Here is a 21,383-nt window from a genome sequence, read left to right on the forward strand (position 1 = left end):
TGTGGGGACGGGGCGCGCTCATAAATATCCCTGTCCCACCCCCATAGGGGCCCCTCTGATGGTGATGGCGAAAGGATGTCGCTGTCTGGATGATTGACCGCCACTGGTCGGGCCCTGGGCACATCCCGGCGCTCCGAGCGGAGCGGGGAGGCCCGCCGCTGGGCTGACTGGGCTGAGGGGCCACAGGGGCCACAGGGGCCACAGGGGCCGGCCCGCAGGCAGCTAGCGGCAGCTAGCAGCAGCTAACAGCGGGATAGCACCAGCAGTTCTTTCTCTCTGGGAGACACAAAGTCACTGCGGCCGCCCGCCAATAGAAACCCGTTGGGTTTTAGGAATGCCCCTGTCACGAGTGCGGAAAACCATCCCAGGATTGGTTGTCATTAAGGTGTGGATTTTATGTTCAAGGGGAAAGTTAAGGTTATGTCTTTAAAGAATACTTGTCTTTCAAGAGGGGCTTTTTTTTCTTGGTGCCCACGCTCTGTTTATGTTTTATCCTGTGTGAACTTCCACAGATCCTTTCTCCCTCTGTCCTTCTATCGCTCACTCACTCGTTCACTCCGTCACTCAGTGAGAAAGGGGAGATAATCAAGGCCCCAGTAATTAGCCCTCCACTGCATTGTAATTGGGTGCATGAAGAGCTTGCTCCGTATTTTTTTTCTTTCCGTTTGATAATTGTGTACTTAAGGTTTTTCAGATTTATTTTTAATCTGCTTATGGCCTCTCCCACACAAAGACACACACACACACACTGCTGTAGCTCTACAGCCTGGGCCCTCGTGTCTCTCATCATCAGTCATCAGTGACTCCAACCTTTTGAGAGAGAGAGAGAGAGAGAGAGAGAGAGAGAGAGAGAGAGAGAGAGAGAGAGAGAGAGAGAGAGAGAGAGAGAGAGAGAGAGAGAGAGAGAGAGAGAGAGAGAGAGAGAGACTGCTGGCTAATTCCCTTTTTGGGCTTCAACCCGTCAGCCTCCCAGTGCTTGGCTATGGGAGAGACTGTCCAGGTCCGTCCTACTTGGCAAGGAGGAGGGGGGGGGGGGGTGGGAGGGTGTGTGGGGGGGGGAGGGGGACAACAGAGAAAGGCAGAGTTTATTTCCTGTTCTTGTGAATCATATATCAGTACAATTCCCCTCTGTGCTGTTTGGCAACAGCCAAATGACGGGTGTCATTTATCATACGGGCTGAAAAGAGGCTGTGGGAAAAAGGGGATTTGAATTCTTGTGCGAGCGTGTGGACGCTCCTCAGTGGTGGATCATTAAACGGAGGAGGTTTTCTCTCCCAACAGGATATGAGTAACTCCACAAGCTGGTACTTTGGTCCCCTTCGTCACCCACTAGCTAGCTCAATCATTAAATGTCTCAGCGACACGATTTACTGGTTTCCGGCCGAAGGATAGGTCGAAGGGAGATGAGGAATTTGACTTAAATTTGACTTACTGTTGGGGATTTTATTGTATTATTTATTACAGAATTGTATTATTTATTACAGTGCTCTGCCTGCGGAATACAATGACCCACTTTTGAGCCTTTATTAATTGGAATTAGTACCATGTTGTAACTGTTTTGTGGAATTGCAGTTTTTGATCTGAGACTTTTGCTTGTCCGGTTAAGGATTGACGCTGTCACTTTGAAGTCTTTCTTATTATTATTTTTATTTATTTTTTTTAATCTTACGAAGGATATTATTTTGAGTCTGGAGTTGAATGGCGACAATTCTGTTGACTGTTGACTGGTGATTAGTGACGGGACTTTATAAACATTTGATGTGCCTTAAGGATTTTTCTTTCCTCCTTCGGCCCTGTTTCAATTGTCAGGAGTGGTTACTGTTTCCCACATTTTGAGCGGACTGATCAAAGAGAGCAACATGATAGGCTGCCAGGCAGCCTTCAGCACGCCGTGGCAGAAAATAAACCCGTCAGGCGTTTCCAGCGTGCCGTGCCCGTCGCTAGCAGGCGAACTGACCCCCACTGCTCTAATTGAGTGTTAATTCCACAAACCTGTGAAGGCGCACGCACAACTGTGTACCTCACGACAAAATCACGCTTCTATAGACACTACCCCATCCCTCTCATACCCCCTCCCCCCCCCCCCCCCGACACACACACACAACACACACACACCTCTCAAACAGCCCACCCGACGGAGGCAGTTGGTATTCTCTGGGTTGGGTGGTGAAACCATCTCTGATGCAGTCATTTTATTTTTTTCTGTACCTATACCGTACCACATTCCTCAAGTTATGTTCCTCTTCTTTTTTTCTTTGCCACGGCAAAGTTTTGTTGAAGTCCCCATCAAGTGGAAGGTGTCAATAGGCTATTGTATAGGGAAATGGGGTTCAGTGGGGTTGGGGCTGTCAGCAAATGTTAGCTGTCTCTCATGTGCAGATCACAAAGTTAAATGTGCTGTCAGCAAGTCCTCGGCTAGAAATAGATGTGTTGAGGTGAGCTAGTGTAGCTTCTCCTCCCCCCCCCCCAACCCACCCGCTGCTGCCCAGTAGAATGAAGATCCATCACAAGTTGTGAACACTTCAGTCCCCGCACAAAGGTGTAATGAGGAACACTTGAGCGGGTTGAGCGTGTGAGAGGATATGTTATGAAACAAAAGCCAGCCTTCCCACGTTCTAAAACAGAGTTAATGGCATATTGACTCTATGTATTATTTATTTCATTGCGTCGTGTGGCATACATGCATATGAACCAGTGTTACAGTTACATGGTACCCACTCCTCCTCATCCTCCTTCTCCTCCTCCTCATCCTTCTCCACCACCTCCTCCTCCTGCTCCTCCTCCTGCTCCTGCTGTTGGTGGTCTGTCCGGCCCCCTCGACCCTTCTCTGCGGCGGGCCCTGTGGCCCCAGGGCCAGTATCATGACATGTAGGTCTGCCAGCGTGCGCCTGCTAGAGCTGTAGAGAGTGTAGATGTCCCTAAGGTAAATGAAAACATTTGGTTCTTGCCAAACCTGTTCACATCGCAGCTTGGGCCACATGAGCTGGCAGGTGACGTGAGCAGAGAGAGAGAGAGAGAGAGAGAGTGGCCTACTTCTTTTCTTCCAGTAAAGGCCGTGCAGGGCCGTAGCCCAGGAACACAGATGAATACGTTCTTGGCAAAGGAAAATACCCTGGTGAAAGTGACAAAGAATGACCTGTACTGAGGTGAAATGCAGGCTTTGTCTTGCAGGCTTTGACTTTCAATTGTTTTTGGTTAATGGCTTGTTTGGAGAGCCACAGGATATTGAGCATTGTAGGTAACAGTAGCTTTTAAACCCATGATTAATATTGCTTTGCACGCTGCTACAGCTTATCACTAGCCCGATGTTGGACACTGGGAGTCCATGGTGTCTTTAGTGGACTTCAAGTAAGAAATACTAAAGTAATACCTGCCTGCATTTATTATCTTTCTTCCTTTTTATAACATGCGTGAGCCTTTGTCACCTTTGTCACAATCGCCAATGACCATCTGCGGTTTAGAGACAATCCTGTTGGAGCCTCGTGAGGAAGGTATGATTGCAATTAAAAGCATAAGGCAAATTTAATTGAGTATACTACTTGAAGCTGGAAACAATGATTGCTCCAAATCCCTTAACTTTAAACCCCACTCTTCAACGTGATTTCCAGTAATATCCACAGGCGGTTTGCTACGGCAATAGACCTTATACAAGGTTCATTTTTGGTGAACCTTTTAAATGTTAGTGATTTTAAACTCTTCTTCCGTGAAACCAAACAACATAATTTTTTTTCTTTCTTTTTTAAATTATCCCACATTTAGTGAAAGTGTCAAATGTCACATTTCTGGACAGACAAAAACGTCCCACCCTTAAAATACTGCAAGGTGTAGGCTGGGGATGCTCTGCCGCTCGGTACATCGGACTGCAGTTCATTGGGTTATTAAATCAGAGGGAATAGCAGGCCAACTTCTGGCCATTCCAGTGATTGATGATCCAACCCTTATTTGCTGAGGCAGTGTGTTTGTTCCTGTGTAATTGTCTAGCAGATGGCTAAGCTAACTGTTCTTAAATGCCTTCCAACCTGCAGGGGTCCTGGGTCTTCACATTTTCACTGCTAATGACATCGCGCCTCCAAACAATGTATAGTCGTTTTTTTTTTGCTGGTTTGTTGTTTTTGTACTTTTTGATCCCTAATGTTCAAGATCAAAATGGTTCTCCAACCCATTTAGCACAGAATGATTCTCTGGGTTAAGATTGTTTCTAATTTGCTCGGCGCAGATCTTTCTATAGAGCTTCCTTGATTTGTGGACTCTTTTTTCGCTAAAATTGGCCCAGTTAAATCTCAAAAGAGAGGGAGGGGGAATGAGAGAGAGAGAGAGAGAGAGAGAGAGAGAGAGAGAGAGAGAGAGAGAGCCAGAGAGAGAGAGAGAGAGAGAGAGACTATCCAGGCATCCAGTGTACCTATGAGGAGTCAGATTGGAGGAGAAAATGGATCTAGGTGGCAGTGCGAGTCATCAATCACAGACCCTCAAGGGGAGCCACAGCTAAAGCTGCTCTGAAGTGCTATCTGTCAGCTGCTCCCATGCAGCCGGGGGACCAGAGGAGGGCCTTATCGCCACCCATCAGCTCGTACCCAGCAACACAACTGCCATGTAAACATGCGCAGGTGCTCCTGTCAAAATCGCCCTCCCCCTATGTCCCAGTTCACCAGGGTGCCTACAGTCTCTCCAATGACCACTGCTCCCCCCACCCCCCCTCGTCCAGGAGGAGGAGGAGGAGGAGGAGGAGGAGGAGGAGGTGGTGTAGGACGACATGTCCTGTTGTACACGCTGTGCGTTTTGCTCTTTGTCTTTCTGTTTTTGTTTTTTTTCTCCTTATTCGTGTCCTTTCTCCACGAAACACGTTCCGGACGCCGCACTTTTTCCCATAATGGCTTTTTGATTACTAACAATGCTAGGTGGCTCCTGAAGTGGTATATTTTGCAATTTTATAAGCGAGCGCACCCGAGCCTTCACCCCCCCTCACCCCGACCCCCCACCATGCCCGCGCTCCGACCGTCCCCCCTGGATGAAGCCACCGAGCGGGGGCCTCTCCACCAGGTGCCCGGCTCGCTGTCGATACCCCCCAAGATGGATGGCTCTTCTGCATGCTTATTGATTTGGCGCGGGCCAGAGATATAAGTATCATTTGTCATTTCTGGAATTATTTCGAGTCCTAGTTAAAACCCATGGAAGGGGAGGGGGTGGGGCGAGGGGGATGGGGGGGGCGGGGCAGGGGGGGGGAGGGGGGCGGTAGAGGAGATGGCCATGCCTTGGGGGTGCGGGGGGGCATGAGGCGAGGGGGGGGGGGAGTAGGGTTGGGGGAGGAGGAGCAGCGAGTTGTCTGGGCTTTGATGAATGACTGCACGGGTTTTTGGTTTTTACTGCGAGCTCCGGGGCCCTTTAGCTGCTATTTGCTTTCACCGTGCTCCAAGAAAAACAATGCGACGGGCCCAAGGACTGAGCAGCACCGTCCTGTCATGTGCTGGATCCCGGCAAGCAGGGTGGTCCCGGCCAGGCAGAAGACAAGACTCGGGAGGGAGAGAGTGGGAGGGAGAGAGAAATAGGCCGGCCCCATTGACATTACACACTGCTGTGTCTCTCTGTGTCTCTCTGTGTCTGTGTGTGTGTGTCTCTCTTTTTCTCTCTCTCTCTCTCTCTCTCTCCCTCTCCCTCTCCCTCTCCCTCTCCCTCTCTCTCTCTATGAGTCTAAGCCATCCCGCTGGTCCCCGGGCCAGCTAGAAACCGCCATGAGCACAGCAGTCATGAATCTGAATATTCATCATATTCAAGTAAACAGTGAATCACAGTGCGGTGTTCTCATAGAAGTGGTGTGAGACGCTACAATAGCACAGAGGAGGAGGAGGAGGAGGAGGAAGAAGAGGAGGATGAGGTGGAGGAGGAGAAAGAGGGTTGCGGTGTAAGGCGAAGGTCCCAATGGCGTCCACTTTGATTACATCCTAGTTTGGGCTGTAGGCCAACTGCTTTATTACTGTATGGATCATCTTTTAAGACCATTTAAGATCACAACGTACTCCGGTCCAGTAATGAGACGACTGAGACTCCCAGAGAAGTTCATTAAGATCCATCGTCTTCGATTCATTCAGCCATCGTTCTTCTAATAGTCAGTGATCAGAAGCATAGTCCTGGTCTTATTGCATTGACAAAAACACACACACACACACACACACACTCACACTCACACACACACACACACACACACACACACACACACACACAAAAAGGTTCTGTCTTCATTCTTCTTGTTTCCTTTTTTTCTATTTTTCTCCAATTCCTCTAAAAGCTTTTCTGCGACTGGATTTTATTTTCATTGGGTTTGCCGGGGAAATAATGTTAGGAGGAACATGTTTAACAACACTAACGGAAGACCAACAATGAGAAAAGTCGGTCAGATGAATGACAAGTAATTATTTTGCTTGTCCGTCAAGCTGCGTTTTAATGCTTGGATGCCATCCAACACGATATATGTACACCTTCACTCTCCCACTCAGAAGAACATATCATGAAAGTCAAAGTCTCACTCAGAATGGTGTTTCATAGTGGTGGGCTTGTGTGATGAGTGCATCCACTGACTCACGCCATGAACAAGGCTGCGCTGGTTGCCTGACCAATATCGCTGCTGCAGCTTTTATAGACAGTGTGTGTGTGTGTGTGTGTGTGTGTGTGTGTGTGTGTGTGTGTGTGTACGTGTGTGTGTGTGTGTGTGTGTGTGTGTGTGTGTGTGTGTGTTTGATGACCATTGTGTGTGCATTTCCATTCCAGCCTGCCAAAGTGTCTTCTCCCAGCAGGCCGGTGATAGAAAGAGGTTCAGATGAATTGGTGCACCCAACATGCCTACCAACAAGACATCCCCCACTGGCTCAATAGGGACAGTGCACCGGTCCTTCCTCACACTCTTCCTCACATTATGCACAACCTGGCTTAGCTCACACGCCACACAGCTTGTTCTCCATGGAGTAGAAAGAGCCGGAGCGATCCGTTATTATCAACAACTTGCTTCAGATTTAGTTTAACTAATTCGCAATTAGTGACAGACAAACTGGCCCGTGTAGAAACCAATTATTCAAATCCTAAAAAAATGTGAGGGGAAAAAAATTGGGAAAGCCTTTTTATGGAAAAAATGCAGAACGTTGTTCATTACGGCACGTATGTGAACGCCCGGTCGCTGTGGTTATCTGAGTCTGAGTTTAGGTGATGAGTGGAAATGGTCTCCATTTTGTTTGGCTGAGTGGCGAGAGGGGCGGACAACAGAGCCCTTCCTTAAGCCCTCTGGAGATCTCATGCATGGATTGATATATCCTATTTTCTCTCTCTTTCTCTCGCTCCCTCTCTCTCTGTCCCGCTCTCCCTCTCCTCCTGCTAATGCCGTGGCAAGGACTTGAGCAAACAGCCTGTGCGTGTAGGACACACAAGACAGATGTTTAGGATTACTTTCACCTCATTGCGCCATTGTGTGCACTTTAAGAGAGCTCAGCTGATGTGGAATGCCACTCATTCGGGCTCCCTGCTCCTACAGGGCTTGTCCTGTTTATCAGAGTACCATCTGCACTCAGGACACAGCAACCCCATTCTTAAGAACAGGATGTTGGCATGGTTTCTCTAACCCCCTTTTTTTTATCCTCTTCTCTGTGTTAGGCAAAATTGAACATTGTATTCAGTGGGGGTGGGGGGGGGGGGGGGGTGTATGTTCTATGTTGTTTGTATTTTGAGTTTGGGGGGAGGTTGGGGAGGGGGGATTATAGCGTATTCAACTTCTGTCCTTTCAGATCGTTAATGTTGAGGTTCATTTTTAAAAGCGTAAACGCTATGTGTCCCTGCCAATTGCTGTTAGCTTGGCATATGATCTCTAGATGCAGGCAAAGCATGTTCTCTCTCCCTCTCTCCCTCTCTCTCTCTCTCTCTCTCTCTTCACTCCAGTGTTTTCCTGTTTTCCTTTGTCTCTATGTTCTGTTTTACTATCCCTTGTGAACACAGTTGTGTGTGTGTGTGTGTGTGTGTGTGTGTGTGTGTGTGTGTATGTGTGTGTTTCTGTGTGCGTGTGTCTGTGTGTGTGTGTGTGTGTGTGTGTGTGTGTGTGTGTGTTTTGTGTGTATGTATGCTTGTGTGTGTGTGTGTGTGTGTGTGTGTATGTGTGCGTGCATGCGCGCTGGCGTGCACGCATGCTCGCCTCACTGCGTGTGTAAGTATGTGCATGCTTGCATTCACGCATGTGAGCGCCTGCCTGCATGTGTGTGTGTGTGTGTGCGTGCGTGTGCGTGTCTGTTTACAAATGTGGGAACAAATAGGCCCGGCTTGCACTGATATTGTTGAGGGTTGACATTATCTCAGAGCACAACACTTATCTAATGTGTCTGCTTGGGGAAGGAAGGGGAAGGATCCAGGGCACTGCATCTTTAATTACCATTGATACAGCGAGGGGAGGGGAGGAGAGGGGAGGAGACAGTGGGGAGGGAGGAGAGAGGAGGAGAGGGAGGAGGAGAGGAGGAGAGTAGAGAGAGGAGGAGAAAGGAGGAGACAGTGTGGAGGGAGGAGGGAGGAGGAGAGGAGGAGAGTAGAGAGAGGAGGAGAAAGGAGGAGAGAGGAGGAGAGGGAGAGAGGAGGAGGGAGGAGACAGTGTGGAGGGAGGAGAGAGGAGGAGAGGGAGAGAGGAGGAGGAGGAGGAGGAGAGAGGAGGAGAGTAGAGGGAGGAGAGAGGAGGACATGGGAGAGAGGAGAAGAAAAGGACAGGAGGAGACGAGGGGAGGACAGCGGAGGAGAGGGGAGGACAGAGGAGGAGAGGGGAGGAGAGGACAGAGAAGGAGTGGGGAGGAGGTGGGAGAGAGGAGAAGAAAAGGACAGAGGAGGAGACGAGGGGAGGACAGAGGAGGAGAAAAGGGGAGGACAGAGGAGGAGAGGAGCCTGCTCTGGCTTATGCAGGGGGGGGGGAGTAGGGAGGAGGTGGGGGGCCTTGCGGTGGAGAGGACCCGTGTTCACTTTTTAATTAAGGCTCCGTAGTGTAACTCGTCAATGTACATTATTGGAAGAATGAACATCAATGCCATTGCTTTTCCTCCCCCCTCCCCCCCTCCTCTATCTCTGTCAATGATTCAAAGACATGATTTATGGTTTGTCTCCGTCTTTCAGGATCATCCATCACGGGCCGGCACTGCCGCCGCGCCACCCGTTGTAAATCATTCTGAAAGCCTGTCACTCATTTCCATTAACCGCTCCTCTGTCGCTCTGGTCTCCGCCTCCCTCGACCCACCTCCCCCCTCCTCCCCCTCCTCCTCCTCCTCCTCCTCCCTTACCTCCCTCCTCCTCCTCCACCCACCCTCCCACGCCCACCCTCCTCCTCGGTGCGCTAACCTACAGCCACGCGGGTATCAGTTCCAATCGGCTGCCCCGTCCGCCTACCTTCTTTTCAATAGATTAACCACTTTCTCCCATGCAGGGAATGCACACAAGAAGACTCTATACCTCTCTCTCTCTCTCTCCCTCTCTCTCTTTTTCTATCTCTCTCTTTCTCTTGCTCTCACTCTCTCTCTTTTTCTATCTCTCTCTCTTGCTCTCGCTCTCTCTCTCTCGTTCTCTCTCTGCGCGTGCTCTCGATCGTTCTCTCTCTCTCTCTCTCTCTCTCTCTCTCTCTCTCTCTCTCTCTCTCTCTCTCTCTCTCTCTCTCTCTCTCTCTTTCTCTCTCTCTCTCTCTCTTTTGCAGTCGGCACTCCTCGGCTACTCCTCCTCCAGTACGGTTGAACCATGGAAATGTCACGTCTCTCCCCGGCTGACTAAATGAGGACGTAGCAAAGAGAAAAACCTTGCCTTGGTGTAACGGACATATTGAAACGGCCCAGTGGTGGGGGGGGGGGGTCACAACTGACCCACTTCCCACCCACTTTAACGTGAACCTGAGTTTTTAAGGTATTCAGAAAGGATTCTGTTTGAGGTTGGACCATTCAGACTTTACAAATGATCAGAGTGGCAGAGCCAATGCTAAGTGGGTCGTGTTTTTTTTTTCTCTGTGAATTCTACTTGTAGTTTAATTCACACTCTCGCAGAATGACTGTAGTCTTTAACCAGCTTTTCTAGAAATAGGTTTTATGAGCAGAAATAATTGACTCAATGGATTGAATGTCAATCTCAAACAAGGGTTGGAGGGGAGGGGGGGGTGGTGGGTCTGGTTTGGGAGGAGGGCTTCATTCAACGCCTCCTTTCTTTCGTTCTAATCACCCTCTCGATATCAAACAGAAGAATGCCTCCCAAACAGCAGCACGCCTGTTTTTGAGGGGAAACTTTTCAACTACTGGATGCCAACACATTTCACTATTTGGGCAGCCATTGTTCTCAGAACGGCGAACGGGCTGTCAAAGTGACAATGTGCACCAGGCAAATATAAAAGTTAGCACTTTTTCCCCCCGAGGAAAAAAAGAAACGCAGGCCCTGATCATTATGGAGACGCAGCTTGACAACACATTTACCATTAAAATAAAGCTGAATAAGAGAGAGTGTTTTTTTTTTATTTTTTAAAGACTTTCTGCCCCTCGTTCCGTCGCCCTTCTTGTGCCGGGAAACGCAGGTTTTTTGGCGGGTCTTCTCGCCGTGTCTCTGTGCCACCGTAGGGCTCTCGCCTGGGCCCAATAGCATCTGACAGAACCGGTCTGCAGCTGAACTTGGGCTCAGTGGCCTCATTGTATTTAATGAAGGAAAAACTGGCAATTTACTATTAATGAAGACGGAATGCAAAAAAAAAGGGTGTCCTGTTTCTGAGAAAGTGCTGAACACGGTGTAAGTGTGTGTTAGTGTGTGTGTGTGTGTGTGTGTGTGTGTGTGTGTCTGTGTGTGTGTGTGTGTGTGTGGGTGTGGGTGTACAAGGCAAGCTTTAGGTTGGAACCCGTCCAAAAGTCTAATGAAAGATCCATACAGGCGTGATGGCGAAGGAAGAGTTTGTGAAACATAAATAGTTGTGTACTGTTTTAACAGAACACACACATATCGTCTTCACATCAGACGGATCAAAGCCTGACCTCAAAGGCTTTTCAGAAGGCCTCCTCTTGTACGGGTCTAGGGTTCCTATGCAGTTTATAATGCCATTACTGTATACAATATTTATATAACATCAAATGAAATACCTCCTCGGCTGACTAATTGAGGACGTAGCACAGAAAAACCTTGCTTTGGTGTAACGGACATATGGACATGCATACATGTATAATATCTATATATATATTGGACATTACATGTATGCATGTGTATACATTTAAATGCGTCTGCTGTTCAGGGAAAGGCAAAACATGAGCGATGGACAGGAAGCACACACAGCTTGTGGTCACACTTCTTGTGTTCCCTGTAAATATTATTATGAATCGATATCCGCGCACATATAACTCGAGACGATACAGAAGAACAAAAAGATAATTGGCATTCGTCTGCGATAATTACATTGGACGGAGCTGGGAAAAAAAACGAAATGCTGATTAAAACCTAAAGAAGTGGAGGCGTGAAAAAGGGTCTGGAATGAGCATCTGATTGATGCGTATTCAGTGGGAATGGCGGGCATGAAAAACAAACGGCGTGTTTGGACCGACCGGCGGAGGTCATCCTAACCTCGCCGGGTCCTGTGGAGCAGGGAGACAAAAGGCCTTATGTGTGCTCGGCAGTGGTCCTTCAAAATGATGTCCCACTTTCTCCCCGTTGCCACGCCAACATTCCTGACTGACATTCAATCAGGGAAATTTGAACCGAGGCAAGATGCTCTTTTTATTAGTCCCGCCTGTTTGCTTGACTGGTCAGCTCCAATATGCGAGGCTGCCTTGAGTGGCGTACTGTAAGATGATGGCTTCGCACCCCCCCCGCCGCAGCCCCGCCGCCCCTCGCTCTCCCTCCCTATCTTCTTCTTCTTCCTTCCTCGCTCTCTCTCTCTCTCTGTCTCTCTCCCTCTCTCTCGCTCTCTCTCTCTCTCTCTCTCTCTCTCTCTCTCTCTCACTCTCTCTCTCTCCTGTCTCTCTCCCTCTCTCCTCGCTCTCTCTCCCTCTCTCTCGCTCTCTCTCTCTCTCTCTCACTCTCTCTCTCCTGTCTCTCTCCCTCTCTCTCACTCTCTCTCCCTCTCTCTCACTCTCTCTCTCTCTCTCTCACTCTCACTCTCTCTCTCTCACTCTCACTCTCTCTCTCTCTCTCTCTCTCTCTCCTCTCTCTCGCTCTCTCTCTCTCTCTCTCTGTCTCTCTCCCTCTCTCCTCTCTCTCTCTCATCTCTCTCACTCTCTCTCTCTCTCTCTCTCTCTCTCTCTCTCTCCCTGTGATAAGGGTGAATGAGGGGTAAACTGCTATTCTGCAGAAAGGAACCATCAGACCTCATCATGTCGCTCCTGGAGCACCGTGTCAGGGGCTCTTCAGAGAGCGAGTGACAGAGCGATGCCCGGCTGCTCCCCTCCCCCGCTAGGAGCGAAATACACTGGAGCCCAACCCCCCCCCCCCCCCCCCCCCCCCCTCCCCCTTCCCTCCCTGCACTGCTGCTCCACCAACTGGAACTTCTCCTCCGCCTCCTCTTTATTCTTTTTTCTTTTGGGTAATTTTTTTTGATCTGTCAGTGGAGAAGAAAGATTATCTGTAATCTGACAAATACACAGTGTTCTATCCTGCTTTTAGTCTCGCTGTGTGAAGAAATACTGCATGCCTTTTAGATATAAAGGCTACATTTGTGTTCCTTTTATTTATTTTTTGGCACACTGTGAACCGCTGGGTGTATAGGGGTTGTCTGTCCGCCGGCATTAGAATCCCGCTAAAACAGAGATACAACGTCAAAACACGAGTCTGTTGTGGGAGTCCCATAAAAAGAGAGTGTGGCTGAGGCAATCATGCTATCTTAGAAGACGCTAGCATCGTTTCATAATGTTAGATCTAGCATCGCCATGGTGAGGGTGGTGGCGTGAGCGATGCTAGTTTGGGGGGGTTGTGTGTGTGTGTGTGGTGTGTGTGTGTTTGATGTGGTGGTCTTTGCGAGCACTCGTAGAGATGACTTACGTGCTGAGGCGCAGACTGCGATGCTCTCCCACCACCTCTCACATCCTGTTAGGTGGCAGCCAGGCTAGCGTCTCACAGCAGAAGCTGAGCAACGGCGTTCAGTCAAATCGTGCGAACGGAGAGGACGCACGCTCCTGGAGCAAGAGGACGCCTCCCCTTCCACGTGGCTGAGCAGCACTAGATGAATAATACATAAAATATATCTAACTTTCTGTTTTTTGCAATCCGTAAAAAACGTGCTTCAAATGGTGTTGCGGCTCACCATTGTTCGTCGATTAAATGAACAGGGCTTTGACCGGCCATTCCAAAGTCCTCTGTGTTTTTTTTTTGTTAACAGAATGTTGGTGGTGAAAACGTTTTTTGATTAATTGCTATAATTATTGGGATCATTTTTGCCCAAATGAGCAGCCAGATGGCAGAATATGGTGTCATATTTGTGATCATATCATATTAATCTGGCTCTGGGTCCATCTGAGCACATTGTGCCTTTTGCTCCGTTCACAGTCTGTCTTCCTGTTGGCCACGCTCTCCTTGAGATAAGCGTTTCCATTGGACTATATTAGGCCCTTTTAATATTTAATTTATGGGTGTAGGAAAGCAGGACATTTTTCTGCATGAATAGCTTGGGTTTAGTGAACTAGGTAATGCGCTTTAAGTAACATATCCTTCATGCATACAAAAATGAACACCGAGCTTTCTGTCGCTCGGTTTCGCAGCATCGACTCCAGAGAATCCAACAATAGTGACGTCTAACGTTCCTCATGAGGCTCGATCTATGAAGAAAGTTTTCACCACAACGCATATCAGTGCTGTTACTTAGGACCGTTTTACCCTAGCGGCTAAATCTGTGAGGACATCGCTGCCGTCACTTGACTCATAAAACCAAAGTGTTGGAATGAAGTAACGGCTCAGACGCGACTTAATGTACTCTGTGGGCACCTTCTTGAAAGCAAGTCAAAAACAATTTCATTCCCTGCTATCAATTAACCTCCAGAGACACTCTGTGGCAGCAGCTTAAACGCGACGGTTCCGTCTCCATTCTGCTGTGTCCTTGGGACTCCAGGGCTTCCTGACAGGGAACAACGAAGAAAGAAGTGTTTACAGAACTTTACAGATCGCCTCAGGGATCAGGATTAGTGTCCTTTACCATTCCAACTCTTCACTGATCCAGTGCAGAATCCAAGTTAACAAGAGTGTCCTCACAGTCTCACCAACCAAGGTCCTTGGGCCTCATGTGCTCCAGTAAGGCCCTGAACACACAGTATTTCAAATGGGATCATTGTGTCATTGGATGCATTCAGATTGCATCCATTGAGCATGTTTTACTCACTCACTCCCTCCCTCACTCACTAATTGTCCTGTCCAGATGACTCAATGGCCAGCCATCTATATACAGTACAGTTTCCCAGTTTATCATACAAATAAATGATTTAACAGAAGCAGCACAACCTAATCAGACCGTCAAACATTAAACCATGTGGCACATGAGTAGTCTCTATCTAGAACAGTGCGGTGACTCATTCTCCACTGTTCATTCCAACTCTGAACACTGAAATCTATTTTCTATCTGCAGACAAAGTCCTCTAATATTTAAGTTGCCGGGTAACACTGCAAAAACAATCCTAACGATTTCGACTTTAGACGTAGACATTTAACACACCCTATTTATATACTGCATGTCTACACTACAGTAAAGATCCATGGTATGATTTGCAGCTCTGTTATCCAGTTGTTACTGTGTACAATGCGTTGCGGAGGCAGTGTGGGAGATGGCTGGTAGAACGCCTGACCCTGGTGTTCTCAACACCCGAGCAGATCTTTCTTCTTTTCTCTTTTTTTCTTCTCCGTACTTGGCATAAATCCGAGGAGATGAAAATGTCATGGAGCAGGTTCATTTTGCAAAGAGGTTTTGATTGCCATGTGCGTGTAATTGATTGTTCCAAGGACAGGGGGAAATCTAGAAATGTCATAACAGTCCTGCTTAGGTCGGTCCCACCGCTAAGGCAATCAATGAGAAGTAAAAAGGAGGATATTGATTTGTGCGCAGCAAAAAACTGTAGCTTGAGACCAGCCGAGTGCACTGGGGAAAGTGGCACGGACGTGCAGACCTGTCACTGGCACCTATGAATTACCCAATCTCCTTTGAAGATAGTGTTACCGCCGCTCACCGGGTATCACAGCTGTCCATTAGCTAAACCCCTCCGGCAGCTAGCCCTCGTAGGCCTGTCAGATTAATGAGTGCAGTGTTGACCTTCCGAAGGGATAAATGTTGATTTCTCCTCACCGTTACAAAAAGTTTCTAATAACACGTTCGCATTGGAGCCCAGAGAATGAATACACCCTTTTTTTAAGGATTGACAATAAATCCTGACGAGAGGATAGGTTGTCATGTCAACGGCGAATACAAACATGTATTTTGACAGGATACTGTAAGTGCGAGGCGTAACATACCGTGTGCCGTGTTTTATGAGGTAAGCATGGTTCATAACATACGGGAAACACACTTGGCTCAGAAAACCACCGCCATTTCTGAGAAGCAAGATCATTCTTCGCCAGGCCTGTGTTCTAACAGATTAATGTTATAAACACTTCGGGTGCAGGATTTATGATTTGCACCTAAGGTCGTTTGACCTTTGCATATTTCTGTCTGAAGGTATAAATTTGTCGTGACACAGATTGAAGGCTTTACAGCCGTTTATGACATGCTAAATCTCAAGTCTGCCACGGCAGCCTCTAGTTTTCTAAGGATAGTTAGTCTGCATGCTTTTATAAAACACCTTTGAGGCTGGTCCAATTCTTGTGTTGGATCCCTATTTCTTTTGTTGGTGTTTCACTTCAAGATTTTCTTCCCATACTGCCACTACTAATGTTAATACTAATCATTTAGTTATCATGGTTTTAATACTCCTATTAGATCCATTATTTTATTATTATTTTATTTTCTGGCACACACAACACAAATGCACACTTAAAGTGTAAACCACTCCAGATGCATTTGTACAGGAATTTCATTGATATATTTTGTATTGTGATGCAGTCTGCTTATGACAGCTATTGAGTGATACAAAAGTACCCATGCCCTTGAATTTGATCTTGTTCTTTTGAGGAGCAACACTGTTTGGCATAGACACACACATTACAGTAGTATAAACCGAGTGCTGGCAGGGCAGACTTACCAATGCTTTGAGGAGGGGAGTTACACATGGTGGTATCTCCGAGTGATGCCTGCCAAAAGGTTAATTGCTGCTTCTGGCTAGCTGTTAGTCAGGGCATCTGATAGAAAGGCATAAAACAGCAGGGATGGCAGTTGTTAATCACTATCTTCCCCTTCTTTCTCAAATACCAATAGACTAGCGTATACATTAATGTTGATGCAGGCATTTCTTGCATATCCCCCGGAAAAAAAAAGAAACATGTCAATTTGGGATAATGTCTTTCTTTCCTCTCCTCTTTTTTTCCCATTCGGGAATGTCAAAATCTGACACGTACTTTGGTGAAATTTTACTGACACTCGGTATTGCGAGGAAAAAGTCACTTCCTATAATGAGCTATACAGGAATGAGCGATTTCCATCACACCATCGCTAGGCAGAAAATAAACGCCCATCCCTCCACTTTTGTGTTGAACCTGACCAATCTTTCAGTGTCAGGAAAGACTTTGAAAAGAGAAGACATCAACTGAAGGCTTGTCACGGCCAATAGTGCTCTCTATCACTTTAGAAAAAACTATATATAAAAGTATAAATAAAACATTCCTCTGTACTCACACACTCCTCCCTCCCCCTGCGTCAAGGGTGTTTTTCTGGGGGCCATCACAGATCTCGGTTGGCCAATCAAAACAGCTTCTTCCTGCGGTAGATCAAGGTCACGGCACACTTGGGTGTGTGTGGGAGCCCTTGTTCACAGGCGCCCCTATTCTCCATGTTTGTTTTGAAAAGTCCAAGTCCCATCTCCATCTCCGTCCATTAGCCGGCAAGCCATTCACCTCCAGCGCTCCTCTCGGGGCACTTGTGAAATATTGATAATAAAGAAGGGGAAAAAAGTATTTTTGAGACACATAAGAAGGAGGACATTCTGTGGCCCTCCTTGTATGGGGGCCCCTGAGTGCTCGACTCCTGCCAGTCCTCACACAAGAGTCCCCTTTCTTCCAAAGAGAAATATTAACCACATGAAATGAAATCAGTGGTTGAACAGGGCTGTTATGTCCTATTCACGTCTCTCCTTGGATGTACATTTTCTGACCATGAGGGGGAACATTGACCATGAAAGGATATGCTAATGTTGTTGTGATGGTGATGGTTCTGATTCAGATAGACGGCCGCATAACAAATGTGTTACATGAGTTGAACAGTTCTACATAGTGACGTTAACATAATGTCAAATGTAGGATGATTTTACTGACGCTTGTCAGAATGACGGTTCTGGAGAACTGCCTCTTTTAATGCCCCGTTGCGAATCAGGCAGGGCTGTTAAACCAGCAGTTAGTAAGGGCTAATGACAGATCCCGCTGTGTGACTTAAACTTGCAGCTCAAATACCCACATTTGATGGAATTTGTTAATGTAATATATCATAAATACTTAAATACCTGCTGTGAAATGCCTGGTAATCTACTATTCAACATTGCCATTTTAGCATTGTCAAACTTAATAAAATGTTGTATTTAATGATCTATACATATCCTCCTCTAAATTACTCTCCATGTGTTATTTTTATATACTTGTTGCTGCTCACAATCCCTGAAAGTAATCCGTCCTCTGTTTGTTCTCTCTCTGTTTAGTGTACACGCCTGACGATGACATGGTCCTTGAAGAGCCAATCGACAAAGAGGACGGAGAGAATGACCCTCCCACTGAAGAAGAAGGTTCAGAGAAGCCCCACCCCAAATTGTCAGAGGACAAAGAGACGGACGACAAGAGCACTAACAGTTACAGCGACCAGAACTCTCCCATTAGTGTCCTGTCCAATCAAGAGACAGAGTTGGAGTCCCGCCTTAGCGACACCAGCGACCGCCTCACAGACTTCAAAGCACCCTATCTCAGCGAGAGCCTGAAGGAGGAGGAGAGCGGCCCACCCAAAAACAAGGAGGAGATGAACAGCAGCCTGGAGAACATGAGGGCCGCCTATGCAAACTTTCTCTCCGACTCCTACTGGACAGGGCTCGGGATGGACTTGAAAATAGGCAAGAACACCAGCAAAGCGAACTGTGACAGCACCAACGGCAGCGCCAAGACCGAATTCGATTGGCACCAGGATGCGCTCTCCAAGACCTTGCAGCAGACTCTGTCTCCGAAGCCTATTTCTAAACCAAATCTCTTCAGCTCGGTCCACTTGTACAGGCAGAGCAACAAAGCCTGTGGTTCGGTGTTCACGGGAGCCAGTCGTTTCCGGTGCAAGGACTGCAGCGCTGCGTACGACACTCTGGTGGACCTCACGGTGCACATGAACAAAAGCGGACATTACAAGGACAACAACCACGGCAAACAGAGCAACTCCTCGTCCTCGTCATCGAAATCCAGGAAACGCAACCTGCACGACATGGAGGGGAAAGAGGACGCACAGAAGGTGTTGAAGTGCATGTTCTGCAGCCACTCATTTGACTCCCTTCAGGATTTGAGTGTTCATATGATTAAAACAAAGCATTACCAAAAAGTGCCTTTAAAAGAACCACTCCCAGTGCTCACACCCAAGCTGTTGCCGCCGTCAAAGAAACGGGCCTTTGACACGGCGAGACCCTGCTCCCCGGATTCCACCACCGGCTTGACCGACGCACAGAGAGCCACCGCTGTTTCAAACGCTAACAACAACCGCTACGGCTATCAGAACGGGGCGAGCTACACATGGCAGTTTGAGACGTGCAAATCTCAGATTCTGAAGTGCATGGAGTGCGGGAGCTCCCACGATACTCTCCAGCAGCTCACCACCCACATGATGGTGACCGGCCACTTCATCAAAGTCACAAACTCGGCCTCCAAGAAGGGGAAACAGTTAGCCCTGGATCCCTTGGCTGTAGAGAAGATGCAGGTAGTGGCCGAGCCTGCCGCCAGTGAAACCGAGGGAGGGAAAATGTCCCCAAAAGCAGCCTCCCCTGGGGAACGAGAGAAGGAATACCAGGGCGAGGGCACGTCAGAGAAAGTGGAGGAAACCGAAATGAAAGAGGAAAAGCAAGAGAGTGAGGATCAGAAGGCCGGTAGCGATACCTTTAAGTATCCTTATCTCCGCGAGGAGGATCTGGAGCAGGGTTCGGGCGCGGGAGGAGACATCCTCAAATCTTTAGCCAACACAGTGGCGTCCGCCATCAACAAAGCTCAAACCGGGACGCCGAGCTGGAGTGCCTATCCTAGCATTCACGCCGCCTATCAACTCTCCGGGCTCATCAAAAGCACGCCTCTCTCTGCGTCTCCTCCCATTCAGCTGAAGCAGTCGTTCAACCACAAGCTCAGAACCATCGCCCCAAAGGGGAAGGTTTACCCCGGAGCTCTGGGAGCAGAAACCCCCGAGGGACAGCATCAAAATGTGGACATCAAAAAGGAAAAGGTGGGCATAAGCGACAGTAAAGAAATTCAGAACATTAAGTTTGATCCGCTGGAGAATGATGACAGCGATTGTCAGGACGACTCCTCTTCCTCTTCAAAGCTTGACGCAGACTGTGCGAATGACGTGAATGAAGTGATCAAAGGAAAGTTGAGCCCGGATTTCGACACAGGCAAGACACCAAGTCCCTCTGCCAGTAATGGACACAGCGCTGCTCCGGAGCTTCTCAGTGACACTCCGGATACATTTGCCATAAACCCCCTCAGTGCACTGCAGTCTGTATTGAACAATCATCTGGGCAAAGCAAATAAGCCCAACAATGCAAGGGCAGCTAAAATATCTGCGCGCACTCAGTCCATTTTCGCTGAAATAAACCGGAACAATGAAAAATCTGCTCTAAGGCTTGGAAATCCGATTAGAAATCGACCTGAGAATACTTTCCTGTTTGTTAATGAGGACCAGCCGATAGACTTAACAAAATCCAAACACAGCAAGCCTGCGAGTGCTTCAGTGCTACCACCCTCTACCCCAGTGCCACATAAATACGCTCTGTCTGACATTGCCGACATGGTCAAAGTCCTCCCTAAGGCCACCACACCAAAACCTTCCACGCCATGTAGAATCCCAAGCATGAAACTGGAAACGGATGTCAGGCGTTTTGAGGACATGTCGGCCGACGTCTATTCTGTCCACAAGCGTAAAGGCAGACAGTCCAACTGGAACCCCCGCCACCTACTCATCCTGCAGGCCCAGTTTGCCTCCAGCCTCTTCCAGACCTCTGAAGGAAAGTACCTGCTCTCGGACCTCGGCCCCCAGGAGCGCATGCACATCTCCAAGTTCACCGGACTCTCCATGACCACCATTAGCCACTGGTTAGCTAATGTCAAATACCAGTTACGGAAAACCGGCGGTACTAAATTTCTGAAGAACATGGACACTGGCCATCCGATTTTTTACTGTAATGACTGCGCTTCACAGTTCAGGTCACCACCCACATTCATTTCACACCTGGAATCCCACCTGGGCTTTCAGATAAAAGACATGTGCAAGTTGCCTGTTGAACACCAGACAAAGATGGAAGAGCCTGAACTGTCAAAGGCCCTTAATGTGAGACCTACAGAGCCACCGGGCCTGGAGGAGGATATTGACTCAAAATTCAGATGTAAGCTTTGCTGTAGAACATTTGCAAGCAACCATGCGGTTAAACTCCACTTGAGTAAAACTCACAGCAAATCCCCAGATAACCACTCACAGTATGTGGAAATGGAAAAGGAGTAGGTTTGAATATACTCTCTTCTTTTGTGGGGAGTTTTGTGTTTGTTTGTCTATTTTCCTTTTTATTTTTTACATACACGGGTCCATTATTCCAGTCATTTTTAAATTTGATTGTATAGTGTGCATTATTATAACGTTTCATTCACTTGAGTACACACACACTGGTTAGAAATAACTAAGGACACACTTAATGATACCTTTGCACCCTGCTCAAATGCATCACCAGTAATAAGAAATGTATTACTGCTTGAAGAAAAATGATTGCTAATGTTTGCATGCAATAGCTCTGGCTATGACTACTATTTATTTGTATAATATTTCAAGTTTCAATTGTATTTCAACAAAAACTAATAAATCAATTGTAATTTACAATGTATTCTAAGTACTACAGTAAATTGCATAAACGTGCAGCTGTTTGAAAGGGTAGACAGACATGTGATAACACACACAGAACTGTACAGTGTATTGCTATGTAAAGCGTTTTGTGTTGCAATGATAAAAGAAAAAAAAGCACTTTAATAAATGTTTAATCACCAGTTTAGACTTGGATTCTGTAAATGTTGAAAAAAAAGGTAATTTGGAAACA

The 21,383-nt window shown here is 47.5% G+C and overlaps 1 protein-coding gene across 1 annotated transcript in view; it reads left to right on the forward strand.

The window, feature by feature from the left end:
- Positions 1 to 20,800, forward strand: part of tshz2 (teashirt zinc finger homeobox 2) — a gene marked incomplete at both ends in the record, with an annotated part of 38,359 nt that extends 17,559 nt beyond the window's left edge. The window contains one exon of the mRNA XM_084480307.1: positions 17,769 to 20,800. Within this exon, the coding sequence (XP_084336433.1) occupies positions 17,769 to 20,800 (3,032 nt within the window). The remainder of the gene's footprint in view (positions 1 to 17,768) is intronic.
- Between the last annotated feature and the right edge of the window lie 583 nt (positions 20,801 to 21,383).

Source organism: Micromesistius poutassou, assembly GCF_964030765.1.
Source record: "Micromesistius poutassou genome assembly, chromosome: 15".
In the NCBI taxonomy this organism is placed as follows: Eukaryota; Metazoa; Chordata; class Actinopteri; order Gadiformes; family Gadidae; genus Micromesistius; species Micromesistius poutassou.